This window comes from Styela clava, chromosome 5 (genome assembly GCF_964204865.1).
Source record: "Styela clava chromosome 5, kaStyClav1.hap1.2, whole genome shotgun sequence".
NCBI lineage: Eukaryota > Metazoa > Chordata > Ascidiacea > Stolidobranchia > Styelidae > Styela > Styela clava.
The window spans coordinates 6,061,846-6,075,736 of record NC_135254.1 but is presented as its reverse complement, the minus strand read 5'-3'; the positions used below and the strand labels follow the sequence as shown (position 1 = coordinate 6,075,736).

At 36.4% G+C, this 13,891-nt stretch overlaps 1 protein-coding gene across 1 annotated transcript; it reads right to left on the bottom strand.

Annotated features, from left to right (window-relative positions):
* Positions 1–677: 677 nt before the first annotated feature.
* Positions 678–5,330, bottom strand: LOC120344086 (hydroxyacyl-coenzyme A dehydrogenase, mitochondrial-like). Its single transcript, XM_039413169.2, has 4 exons — positions 4,812–5,330; positions 3,616–3,720; positions 3,001–3,120; positions 678–2,480 (listed from the first exon to the last, which is right to left on the bottom strand). Exons 1-4 carry the CDS (start codon positions 5,169–5,171, stop codon positions 2,127–2,129), a joined length of 939 nt encoding a protein of 312 aa, XP_039269103.2. The 5' UTR covers positions 5,172–5,330; the 3' UTR covers positions 678–2,126.
* Positions 5,331–13,891: the final 8,561 nt, after the last annotated feature.

Here is a 13,891-nt window from a genome sequence, read left to right as displayed (position 1 = left end):
TACTAGTAAACAATCTTCTTGCATATATCCCTAAGAGAAGAAAGCTGACCTGACTGTATTGGCAAGGGAATAAATAATCACTCAAGCCAGGCTCTTGAAATAGCTGCCACACTGGAACATTAAAATTTAGCACCTTTTTCTCGCTTTACCATTCCTTCACAAGATTTGCAACCACAGATCACATCTGGTAATCAGTAGTATGACAGCAAATGCATTTTACCACTTCCTATGGGCAGATAACTTCATTTGGTACTCCCGACATATGCGAACCAAGATAGCAGACTCCGGAATTTAGTATGTGTACCAGGTTGGAGTTACGCCATGATTTCTTTCTCATTTTAGTTCTATTACCGATTCGGGGACTAGCCAAGTGGCACCCGTAGTATTTGTACCTGAAATTATGACCTAACCTGGTACATATACTACGTTCCGGTGACAGCCATCTTGGTTACATGCTTCGGGAGTACTCTTCATGTAGTGGTTGAATTCCAGTGGGAATGTGCGCCTCTCAGTTGTTCAACATCAACACCAGAGCTTAGACTCAGAACATGAATATTTACATTTGGGTATGAAACTCTTAAGAACTATAGGTCTATAGCAACATCCATTGATAAAATAAGGGAAAATCTTAAATGTAAGGGCAGTATTAAACATTACAAGAACAACATATATTGATTTGACAATTTTATTGATCGCTGATTGAAATTAAACAATAAGCAATAAATTAGTTATAAATTGCATAGAGGTAACAAATAAACAGTCATGTTACTCACTAGAAACCAAAAGGGTAACTCCAACCTTCTCACAGAATTTTTAGGACTCAAGGTCCGGGCATCAAATGCATAACCAGAGTAAATAAATTGACAAAATTCAGCCGAGGTTATTCCCCTATAACTCTATGTTGAGATATGGATGCTAACAAATGCAAAAAATAGGTGTATTCAACAATTTTTGCCAACTTCAGCTTACATGAGATTTATCTTTTTTTTGTTCAAAAATAATAAGTAAATAATGGTTGAATGAATCCTAGCATCGAAAAACTTACACGGCTACCAGGATGAACATCAAAAAGGGTTGTTAGAGTTTATGCATTGGTTTATCATTTGGTAGGTTTATCATTATATAGGTTGGCTTATCATTTTCAATAATAAAACTGGCTATAATATGGTCTTGTACTACTTTTTTCATTATTTTTCAAAACCAATAAGCAACTAGCAACTATTGATTGGGCAGATTGATTAAATCAGAAAACTGACAAAATTAATAAATATATTATGATATTGACTAAAAAAGTTATAATTGTTAGGTATGAGGAAGTACAGGCAGTGCAATATTTGAGTATTATACCACTCGCTGTTCGGTCTCCTGCCAACAAGTACTTCTAGTTGGTTTACCTCAACAACTTTTGAATGTGCCATTCCTAACCCCCACATGATCTGAAAATACGCCCCCCAAAGTCTAAGTATGGTCGTCTAAAATGCACAGACTCTCTCATATTCTCGTTGAAACAATACTCATAAGAGAGAGATTGCTGGCGTTAGTGAGTTCATTACTTTAGCAAGCTCTATGATGCGATTGTGATGGCATACTGACTCAATTTTTTAGATAACATTGTCAGGTGGGGGTTAGAAATATTATATGCAAAAAACATTATGCTACGCCCACTAGAAGTACTTGTGGACGCGTACTTCGGGGGGCCCCGACTGTTCTACACCATGGAAGATAAACAGGAAAAACGACTGATTCATATCATTTGGTCAATAATATTTGACATCTGTGGTATTATATGTAAAAGAATCAAAAAATGGCATTTGAGGATGGTTGAGTTGAGTCATAAGTGCACTAATTGCTAAAGTTGCAAACAATCACTGGTCTACAAAAATATCTAGTAAGGATGCAAAAATTCTGATAATGAATTTTTTAATGTCAAAAAATAGCTCTTAGTGTGTCTATTCTGCTGCCAAAGACCGTTCGAAAAAATTCAGAGCAGGAAACCCATAATGGATGATAGATTTGTAGAAGATAATAGAAGGCCTCAGAAATTACTCCAACCAGAAAAGTAATTTAAATTGATTTGCAAACTAAATTTTCATAAATTACTCGAAACCTGATACACATGGAAAAATCTACATTTTTTGTCCTTTATTATTATACTTGTAGAATCCCTCTCCAGACTTCACACCTAGTTTTCCTTCCGAAACTAATTTATCCATCAGCGGGCTGCCATCGAACAATGGATTATCAGGCATAGCTTCTCTCCACCCATCTAGAATGAATTTGCAAGTGTCGAGCCCGACGTAATCTGTCAGCTCGAAAGGACCCATTGGGTAGCCAGCTCCAAGTTTCATAGCGATGTCGATATCTTTGATAGATCCATGGCCTCGTTCATATAAGCGAACTGCTTCTGCCGTATAAGGGACGAGTAGTCGGTTCACTAAAAATCCAGGAGTATCTTTGCATGAAACTGCAGTCTTGCCAAGCTGTTGAAAAATGAAATCAATTATTAATATGACTGATAATAATAATAACTCAAACAACCAATTGGGTGTAATAAATTGGGTAGGTAATGCTGCACTAGAAAGGTTCCTGTCCTCTCAACATATAGTAGATCCCCCCTACCTTGCCCTCGTCCGTATACCATTCCATGTAGGGAATGGAATTAGTTAGCCAGTTATTTGTTTCAGATGCATGGATCTGGTGTTGGAAGAAGCCGCAACAGACCAGCGGTTACATGAATCACCCTATGGCGGCGAGGAGTCCAGCAATCGTTTCGCACATAATCACCCCCCACAGAATTAGAACCTGCGTGCAGGGTAATCAGAGGTTCGATGGGGAGCATATTCCAAACAGTCATAAAACCACCTCATCCCGAAGTACAATAAAACTGGGTAGCTCAATGGCCAAAACTTTCCAGTTCTTCCAAAAAATATCAGCGAATAGTGCCTTGCTCAACTGTCTGAAACCAGCCATTAAAAAATCCAACTGATTGACGAAACTTACAGATTTACTCCATGTAAACAAAGCATCAAATGTTTCTTGACTTGTGTTTGGAGCTTTGATGACTTCAACAAGCTTCATCATAGGAACTGGGTTGAAGAAATGGACCCCTCCGAAACGATCCTAAAATTCCATTAAAATAAATGAAGAATGTTAAATGATAATTATAAAAGCCACTTTTGAAAACTTTGAACACATTACCAAAAATGCTCTGAATAACTGTGCTTATAAATGCGATTTGTGGGATATTTACTGCAATTTATTGAATAATTCAACTGGTTGTTTTTAAATAGCCATATAAAATTATAACTTTCACTCTCTTTGTCATAATTTTTCTTTCGATACCATCTTTATACTGTGATGTCAACCACCTTCGATTCTCTTCAACTAGGGTTGGTTATTATTGCCGAGCCTTCTAATTTCAGTATTTAGATTAACAGATTGAAATAAGGAGACCTCATGCTATGTCAGCAACGTCAAGTCATTCTCTAATAAATGAACTTCATAGTGATATCTATTTATTCCTTAATTTAACTATCACTAACTTCTACATTATTTTTCAAAATCAACTGATCAGAACAAAAACTGAGTTTCTTTCATCAAACAACAAACATACACCTCTCGTTTTGTACTTGAAGCAATGTCTCTGATAGGTAGAGATGATGTGTTCGAAGCAAATATTGTATTGGCTGGAGCAACAGCATCAAGGCTTTTGAACAAATCCTGAAAACAAACAATATGAAGTGAATTGGCTAATTGATTTTTTGGATCCGTTACTGTTAAATACCCCCAAACACGAATGTTGTGTGAAATTGAATCTTGTAAATGCCCAAATAACGCCAAACAAAATGTGATGCGAAAACACAACCCAAATTTTTTTTTTTTTAAAATAAGTCCGTCCGTATTGCATGAACATAATACGCTGAATACGCATGGGTCAAAGGGAAAGCAGACAACTCGACGCACGATAGGACAGATGAATCGTCCACCTTTTCGACAGCGACATTTTAAGACAATATGAATGTAATTTCAATCTTTTAACATTAAAATTTCACTTCACAATTTTGTTAGGCGTTATTTAAGCAGTTACGGCGTTTACTTCACTAGACCCGTTTTTTTCATAATTATCTAAAACAATTTATGGGACATTTTTTCAATAATAAATTCTTAATAACAATGCAGAACTTGAGATTCAGGTTTCATGTAAGTTAGCCACTCGCAGTACGGCACACTATACAGATCGAGCAACATTGTCTCGTTTCAGAGAAACCCATTTTACTGATGATCAGACACTCCTCCTTTGGGAGACGTCTAAACATTGTTGTCCCTCAATATCGGTATTAATACAGTGTAATGAAGTTACAAAATACTACAAAAAAGCGCAATCTAATAACGTAATCATTGAATTCCTTGGGAAAAAATAAACCGATTTACCAAAGGAAAATTTTTTTACTGTGGCATTCGATAGTTTTTGGCAAAAAACGGCAATTTTGGTCACGTGACGGCTGCGATTAATTTGGATTATTATTGAGACAAGCATGGCGCGATATGAGGCATCTGACGTGGTGCCAGACACCCTTCGTTTGTGAGACACATAGTTTGTTTTATTGAGCCCAATGGAGGGAAATTCTTGGAATTTGGATAGTGTGCCATACTGACACGAGTATAAAAGTTTTGCCAACAAGAACAGCTTTATACAAACTTTATGGGACTACAACTGAACTGGCACAACCAAATGTCCTTGGTTAATTTGCAAGAAGCAAGCAAGAATATTTCACCAATTCTGTAGGCAGAATTGTGGGGCAAACCCTCACCTGCTTAATTTTAAGATTCTCAACGATGGCTTCAACCACTAGATCTGCGTTTTGCACAGCAGTTTCCGCATCAGTATTTGTTTGTATCTGAGACATAGATTCTTGCACAAATGTTTTCCCTTTTTCTGGTTCATCCTTGTATTTCTTTGCTGCAACACGTTGCAAGCTTTTTTCAATTGTTGACCTTGATTTTGCAAGTAATTCTTCATTTTGATCCACGATTATGACTTCATTTCCAACAACTGCGGATACTTGGGCAATTCCTGACCCCATTTGACCCCCACCAATTACCACCAGTTTCTTGATTTGTGACAATCGATTGGCTGTTGACATATTTCGAATAATTTGAGTGGACAACATCCTTGCAGGCAAACAGTTTAATTACTCTTGTACACTATTTATAAAAAAAAAGAATACTGAATATAAGAAATATATCAAACGCAAATACAAGTTCACCTAACATACTAAGCAATACGTTTCACGTAAAATGGCGTTCTATTTCATTTTCCATTCCACCTAAAATTTGCAACTACTTGCACTTTGCCCTTTCGTCAGACCCGTGGCAATCTCATAACCTTTGACCCGCTACGGCAATAAAAATTGTGCGAAAGTACAATCCTTTTTCAAGCATACCGGTATCAGGAGCAAAGATCAATTAGAAAACTTAAAGATAAGAATTGCATAAGACTGACAGAATTTCATTAAACATGCGGAAAATTTACTGTGTTTAAATACATAGACGGGCTCTGCATCTGAAACGAATAACTGGCTGACTAACCCCATACTCAACATAAACTGTTTAGACTTAGAGGACGAGAGGCCGTGGTTCGCCAAATGTTTAAGTTGTCTTATCGGCTTTCCTCTCCCCTGGGATACATTTTTTTTTCTCTGGCATTGTTACATTAAATAAACAAACAGTAGAGCACTGAGCAGCTTCTTTTTGTTTTTGGCGGTATCAATATTTTTTTACATAGCTTTTCTCTTAACTCTCTGAAGTTGAATGAAGCAAATAAATTGAATCATACCAGTTGTATGAAAACTTTATTTCATGATAATATAGAATCAACACAGTAAATAAAAAATAAAAAATATTTTGTGCTCATTGTGTTTTTAATTCGGTTTGCAATGATTACGAACAAACCCGAACTCACTGATTATCCACCCAAATCTAGAGGGAATTGACCTATATCATCATCTTCAAATAGGGATGTACCATACCTGTATGTGAATATTATGAATAAGCATGTTTATACTCGTACATAATTGTCAGTTTTAGTTGTTGATACTTTTTGGAGCGATACGACCATATATGGTCATCCAAGTCAAAAGAAAAACAAGTGCAAATTGATGATTGGAGCTTTCGCTCCGAATACGGCTCTACAGAGCAAACATTGTTATGTGGGGAGATAATTTATGGGTAATTTAACGGACGCTGGTACATTTTCTTTACAGTATGAAAGAAAACCCAGTTCAAATTTACTGAACTAATGATCGGAGCTTTAGCTCTGAACATGGCTCTACACAGTAATCACTGTTAAGAAAGGAGATAATCGGCAGGTAATTTAAATTAGACTGATACATTTGCATTGCAGGATTAAAAAGAAAAACTAGTACAAATTCAACATGTTTTACGTGTAAATGTAAACTTATGAAAGACATTAAGTAGAGGTTACGGCTCCGGGTAAGTTTGATTTTGACGGAAACGATGCCAAATGGCTCTTTCAATGCGAACGGTTGTTGACCTGTGCACTATAGGAAAGTGAGGGGCTGTGGAGTTGGGGTAAATTATTTCTCTGATTCGAAATTGCAGACCTTTCATATTGATAACCGAAATTACCTACAGAAATTTTAAAAATATTATATAAAGTTCGCCATATGGTATATTCGCCATTATATATATTTTTGTTACAGGTATTGCTCCACTATTTACGTTCATGTAGAACTCATATGTCCTTGTTGTTTAGGTCCGAAATAACGCACATATTATCCACAAAGTCCTGGTCGATAGACTTACGCAATTATCCATACTTGAATTGTTGACGTCACACAGTCTTGTCAGGTAAGTATGTTTACTCTTATTTCCAATTGTTGTTCCGTTATGCTGTATTGGTACACTACTGTCACACCACTGTTTGCATAGAACATTGGTCGTCACCGGGTTACTTATTCACTTAGGAGTTTGCGATAGTATACAGAAAATGATGTAGTTAATCAAGTCAGAGAGTAAGCGTGAAGTTCCAGTTTTACCTGCGAGGACGCTAAATTATAGACGAAATTAGGTCAAGTAGATTTTCCCAGTCAGTAAAAAATAGTCGTGCGCAAATTACTATGAATAAATCAGGAACACACTTTCACTGAAAAAGGGCCCGGGGAAGCATAACCGATTATCGGGTAATAATTATAATATCCAATTGAATTTTCCTATTACTGCTGCTGTTGGTTGATATTTTCTGTGTTGTGTGCGACTACATTTAAATCGTTGCTGCGACATTCGAGTAAATTTTCGTTTTCTGCAAACTGCATTGAAATTCGTGGTGAATCGTATCTCACTGAAACTTTCGCTATTCTAAAAATTATGGGATTAGTTAGCTAGTTATTTGTTTTGGATGCATGGACTTGGTGGTGAAGAAAGCCACAACCGCCGACCGATGCATGACACGATTGTTTGAGCGAAAGTTTGAACTTGTTTTACAGGATAATCGCTTAATTGAGTATTTCACTATCTGCTTACATAGAATTTAACATGACGGCAATATCCAAATCTGTCTTTATACTGCATGATTTATTGGATCAATGCAACATGAAGCCGTGGTGGGAAAAATTTCGCGGAGGCTGTTTTGTGGCGAGTGTAGTAGCTTCTCTTACTATGCTTTACTTAGTGTCACCGCCACAATTAGGATGCTTACCAGAAGAACGTCCTAACCAGACAAATTTAATAGTTTTCACGGATACCCAGGCAAATTTTATCAATATCTACTGTGCAAACAAAATGAAATGGTACATAATAAAATCAGGCACATGGTCTCTCACACTATGTATGGTAATTAATCTGACCGCTGTATTATGGCTTCAAAAAGCAGAAATTATTCATGCATTTCGCACTTACTCGGCATCTGAAAAGACAATAAATGGTCTCCAAATGACGTTGACTGATCTAAAGCGTGTCAAGTTCTACTTGTATAAGGATGGCAAAGACCCTCAAAGAACAAATAAAATTAGAGATGCATGTGTGCAGGGATGGCCAATACCGAATAGTTCACTATTTCGAATACATTCGAAATTATTATTTTCGAATATGAAATTTCGAATACTTCAAAAATAAAATCCAGTAATAGGATCTAAGTGTATGAAGGAATTTTCATACAATAAACAATGGAATAACTTCTATCTACAACCTGGCTATATTACCAGGCATTTCATGTTTGCAGATTATTGCGATATATATTTTATATAACATGAGTTGTGTTAATTAACAGAATTAAAATAATACGACAAGGCATTTTAAATAGTGGTATCGGTGATGGATTTGAATGCGTGCGCAACACAAAATCATCCTAGTAAAACGCCCATACTTTTAAATACCAACCATTATCCAAATTATTTGTCAAAAAGCGGGATAAAGTATGAGTTCTTTTTGAGACTTGTGACAATTTTTTCGTGGATACAAAAATACGAATCAAAAAGTAATTATATTCGGGAACTTTACCACACATTTTAAGTCCGCAGATCGCCGTTGTATGTTTGTGTAATAATACTTTTATTATTTTATAAATACGAAAATAGGGTTCAAAAACTATTTATAATCGGGTAGTTTACCACACATTCAATGTCCCCAGATCACCGTTGTATTTTGTAAATACGAAAATAGGAATCAAAAATTAATATCAATCGCGAGTTTGCCTAACAATTTATGTCCACAGAATGCGGTGATATTGTTCCCGAATATAATCAATTTTTGATTCTTATTTTCGTACTCACGAAAAAATCGTCACAAGTCGTATAAATTTTATACTTTATTACACATTCAAGTCCACAAATCGCCGTTGTATTTTTGAGTTAGAGTAGTTTTAATATTTTGTAAATACGAATCCGAAATTAATTATAATTGGGCAGTTTACCACACATTTCATGCCCACAAATACCCGTGGTATTTGGTATTAATACTTTCATTATCGATATTTTTGACCATCATTATCAAAATTATTTACCAGAAAGCGGGTGAGAGTATTTTTCCAATAAATCAACTTGTTTCCCAACTTGTGACAATTTATTGGATATCGTAACAATTACGGCTAATAAGTCTACATGGCAAATAGGACGATGTATAGTTTTAGCACTCAAAAAAAGGGGGTTTTCCATATAGGCCTCCAAAAAGACGGGTAGAAAAATTGTTCCCTGTTGTTCAGTTATGCTAATATGCGCTAATAATAATGTTTAGAACCAGATCACGTTTGTTTAGTAGAATCATACTCACAGAATTAACTATTTTTAACAATAAAGCGGTAATTTTAAGTTAAAAATCACAATCATTTTGAACAATCTATAATTTGATAGGGTCAGAACAGAACCAGATCATGTTTGTTTGGTAGAACTATACTCACGGAATTAACTATTCTCAACAACAATAATTTTGAAATGTGATAAGTACCACACGGTACGTCCACGGGTTATTTCACAGCTGTGTTTCATGTCCCTGTCGTTTTCTGCAGAATCGGCAAAACCAAAGGGTCATAAATCACTTACTTTATCTCGGTGGCGGTGGCCGTGTTTTCTCTTTTAGGTAACGATAACCGGCCTACGATTAAATATCATGATTGGCAGACCCATAAGAACCAAATATAAGGTTAACACAAATTATGCTTGAGAAGACTAATGCGAAAAATAAGCAGGCCACATAGAAATAAAATAAACATGCTTTCTCTATAAGGCGCCCCTCCCCCCAAAAAATCAAGCCAAAATTGGGTCTAGAAAAGCGACTTATTAGCCGGGAAATACGGGGATTGTCGATTTTTCGACTAATGGAAATGACTTTGTGAAATAAAAGACGAATGTCGGCAATGTCCACCAACGCAAACGTGCAAATGTGTCGCAACACTATGCGACCTACATTCGCGCTGAATATAAACAATCAAAATGCCGACTCTATTTCATCGTCATTACAATACGTGAGAAAGCGTAAAAAGTCGTTTGAAGATTCCGGTAGAACGAAACACCATGTTTACGGCGAAAAGTGACTACTATTCGTAATTATTCGGAATTGAGCCGAAAAGGTATTCGAATACTTTGATATTCGAATAATTTCGAATATTCGATTCGTTTTGGACAACCCTGCGATGTGTGCAACTTTGGACATATAGAAATAATTTACCTGTGGACATATGGTCGTACTACTACATACGTAATTTTCTTTCTTGCACTCTCACCTTAACAACTTCAATTATTTTCTCTTTTGTTTCGAATAAACTGGCAAACGACCCCTCCACTCCGAGTGCAAATTACCCGAAGAAGACTTTTCTCATATCGCTCATTCTTTACACGAGCTCGATTCTTTCTTTTGCTCGTATAGTGTTGCCGAAGATCTACTACCTATCTCTCGATTTTTTACCCTCACTTGCTTTTTACAATGCGCGTCCACGGCATATGCAATTTGGAAGAGCTGGGTAATTGAATCGTTTACTTTGAATACTACCCCACATAATTATGCATCTTTTATGAAAATGTTGTGGAAATGTTCTCATCCCCTTGCTACAGGATTGTTTTACAACTTCGTAGATTTCTTATTCGCCAAAGATACCATGAAAGTATTTGAAGAACCAAAGGAAAAGCACATCGAATATGCAGTCTTGAATTATCCCAAATTCTTAAACCTTTACGCAACAGTCAAGTTTGATGACAACTCTCAAAATGCAGAAATTCAAGATAACCAAGCGGGTGCGACCGATAAAGTTAAGCTCATATGGAATGTTATAAAAAAAATTATGAAATCTAAAAAACTAAGGAAAGCTAAAAAATTCAAACAAGTTAGAGCTTACAATGAAGCTTTTCTGCATTTCATATTCACCGATAAAAAGTTGTATTGTGAAATGAACAATATTTTCAAAAAATTAGTTAAAAAAAACAAAAGTTTGGAGGCGGAACTCGGAAATTTGAAGGAAGAATTCAAGAAAAATATTCTAAGAGAATACAGAGATGCTCCGAATTCCTGGGACAAAGTGAAGTTTCGCTTGATCGTGTATTTCATCAGAAAACACCCTAGTTTTTTGCGAATGTTTAATGAAAATACAGTGAAAAAGGTAAAGGAATTGTTGATGCGAATCGTGGTCGATGGCGATGAGCTTGCAGACGACGTTCATGAGGATGTTCAAAATGAACCAGAATTGTTGATGCCAATCGTGGACGATGGCGATGAGCTTGCATACGACGTTCATGAGGATGTTCAAAATGAACCAGATAACTTGTGTTCGGGAAGTAGCCTCGAAGAGCAAACTGTGTTGTTACGGAGCGAAATATTCGAAATGGCCTAGAATAGGCGTTGATGTTGTTGGACACGTTAGTGGACATAAGGATCGTTTTATTGGTTTGAAAGTTTCAGTGCTCGAAGATTAAAATTTTCGTTAGAAGGCTGTTACTTTTACTTATTTCAAATATTCCGGTGAGCTGTATGGGATTCGTTTTTGTGTGCTATGACGTCATATTGTGGCGCTACGTGTCCATATATTTGAGCGTAACTTTCTTGTTTCTGTAATTAATGCATACTTTTGATCCCTTGATTTGCTTTTTATTTGCAAGTCTTTTTGTTAATTTGTTGTTATAGTTGAAATAATTGCAATAGTTTTTTTCGACTACTGGACGAAATTTTAGAGCAGCTCCCGAAGTATGTGCACCAAGATGGCGCACAAACTGAACATTGTACGTGTACCAGGTTAGGGTTCAGGTTGTGAAGTAACACGTAAAACAACAAGAATGGGCAATGTTTACAACCGTGCTTGAATATCTGTCTGAGCGAAACAAGTGACTGAGCGGTCGCATAAAGGTTCAATTGGTACGTTATTATTGACCTGCTGATTGGCCATTGTTACGGAAATAAAACAAGGATATCGATGCTCGGGGAAACATCCATTCATTAAGTAGTAAGACCCGTTATCCAATTATCTGTTTCAGATGCATGAGACTCGGAATCCCGAATAGATTATGTCAGTATTAACTTAAGCTCATGTTTGAAAGTAAAAACGAAGATGCTGTTATTATTGGAGTATTTGGTTGTATTATAAAACGTTAGTTCAAAGATCTTTAGCAAAAATAATTGGATTGGAACTGGTAAAATGATGATGTCTCATGGATTCTATGATACCTGGATACTGAAACTTATCAATAGGTGTTGAAAGAAATATTTCGTGTTGAAGTGGCTTGGTTGTATCAAGGACCCGCCGCAATCATCTTTTCTTGCCGGTATGTTGTTCTGTATTTACTGTTGGTTTTATCGCGTAATATCAAGATGAGCAAGGCCCACCCACCAGAATTAAAGAAGTTTATGGATAAAAGAATGGATTCAAAGTTGAATGGTGGACGATCCTTTGCTGGGGTTTTGCGAGGATTCGATCCTTTTATGAATCTAGTTGTGGATGATGGAACAGAGCGCAGAAAAGACGGGACGATTGCAACTGTTGAAATGGTGGTTGTGCGTGGAAATTCCATATTAATGCTGGAAGCATTGGAAAGGATTCGAGGATTTTAAATTGAACTATTCGAAAACCACAGAAGAACTTGATTTAACAATCCTTCCAAGACATTTAAATTTGGCCTATACCTATACAGATATTCCGTACTGGATTCTCTCTAAATGATTATTACTGTAGATTGAGTGCTTCAAAAGTAAAACAGCCCGAAGGTTCAATACATTCGCGTATCTTTTGTTTGTTTATTTCTGGCCCAAGCCTTGTTTAAAAAGGTTTGTGCTTTTTTTTTGCGTGTGTGCTGGTTGGCGGGCACATAATATTTTTCATGTTTTAAACTTTTTTAAAGGTTTTGCTCGCTCTCCAGAATTCACCTTTTATATTTTGTGTGTATTATGGAGTCTTCAAAATAAATCTATCTAGCTACGAGTGGTACCATGCCCCACTGCGAACGATTCCCAAAAGAACCCGTATCCCCTTTTTGCGCTGCCTCCATTTTCAACATGTCTTTCGTGATATACGTTGTCAAATGTGAACTCCAGTTATTTATCCAGATATTCAAAATCGTCGCTATAAATATGGCCAGTCAATGTAACATATGAAAAACGCACAACAGAATCAGTCGCGAAGTCGTCTGCGTCAAGCTCTTTCCAGCGAAGGCGCTAGTGAGTTGAACCCTTTCCATCGCGAAGGCTCAGGTGACCATAACGCAGGGGCCGTGAAGGGCTGACGGACAACTCGACTACACGGACAACTCATCAGAGACAACTCGACTACCTGGAGACCTGGTGAGTTGTCCGTCTTTTCGCATTTTCTACGGTGGTGTTTTAGGTCTATAGAAATGCGTTTTTGATATTTTTAGTGCTCAAATGTTGAGAAAAATACATAAATATTCTCTAGAAAGCATTTTCATTTGTATAAGTGGCTTATTTTAATCATGTTGTATGAATACAAATACAGTCTACAGACGAAATTGAAGTAACGTTAGCGAAGTTAGACTGTTGACTTATAGGACTGTGTTCGTTTAATTTTATGAACTTTATTGGTATTAAATGTTTTGAATGAGCACATTTAAATATATTAAAACCTTTATACTTCACAGTAACACTTAAATATTTATGAATGTGAGCTTAGTAGTCTGTGGTTGCAGTAGTCTAAACGGCTGACGGACAACTCGACTACACGGACAACTCACCAGAGACAACTCGACGACCTGGTGAGTTGTCCGTCTTTTCGCATTTTCTACGGTGGTGTTTTAGGTCTATAGAAATGCGTTTTTGATATTTTTAGTGCTCAAATGTTGAGAAAAATACATAAATATTCTCTAGAAAGCATTTTCATTTGTATAAGTGGCTTATTTTAATCATGTTGTATGAATACAAATACAGTCTACAGACGAAATTGAAG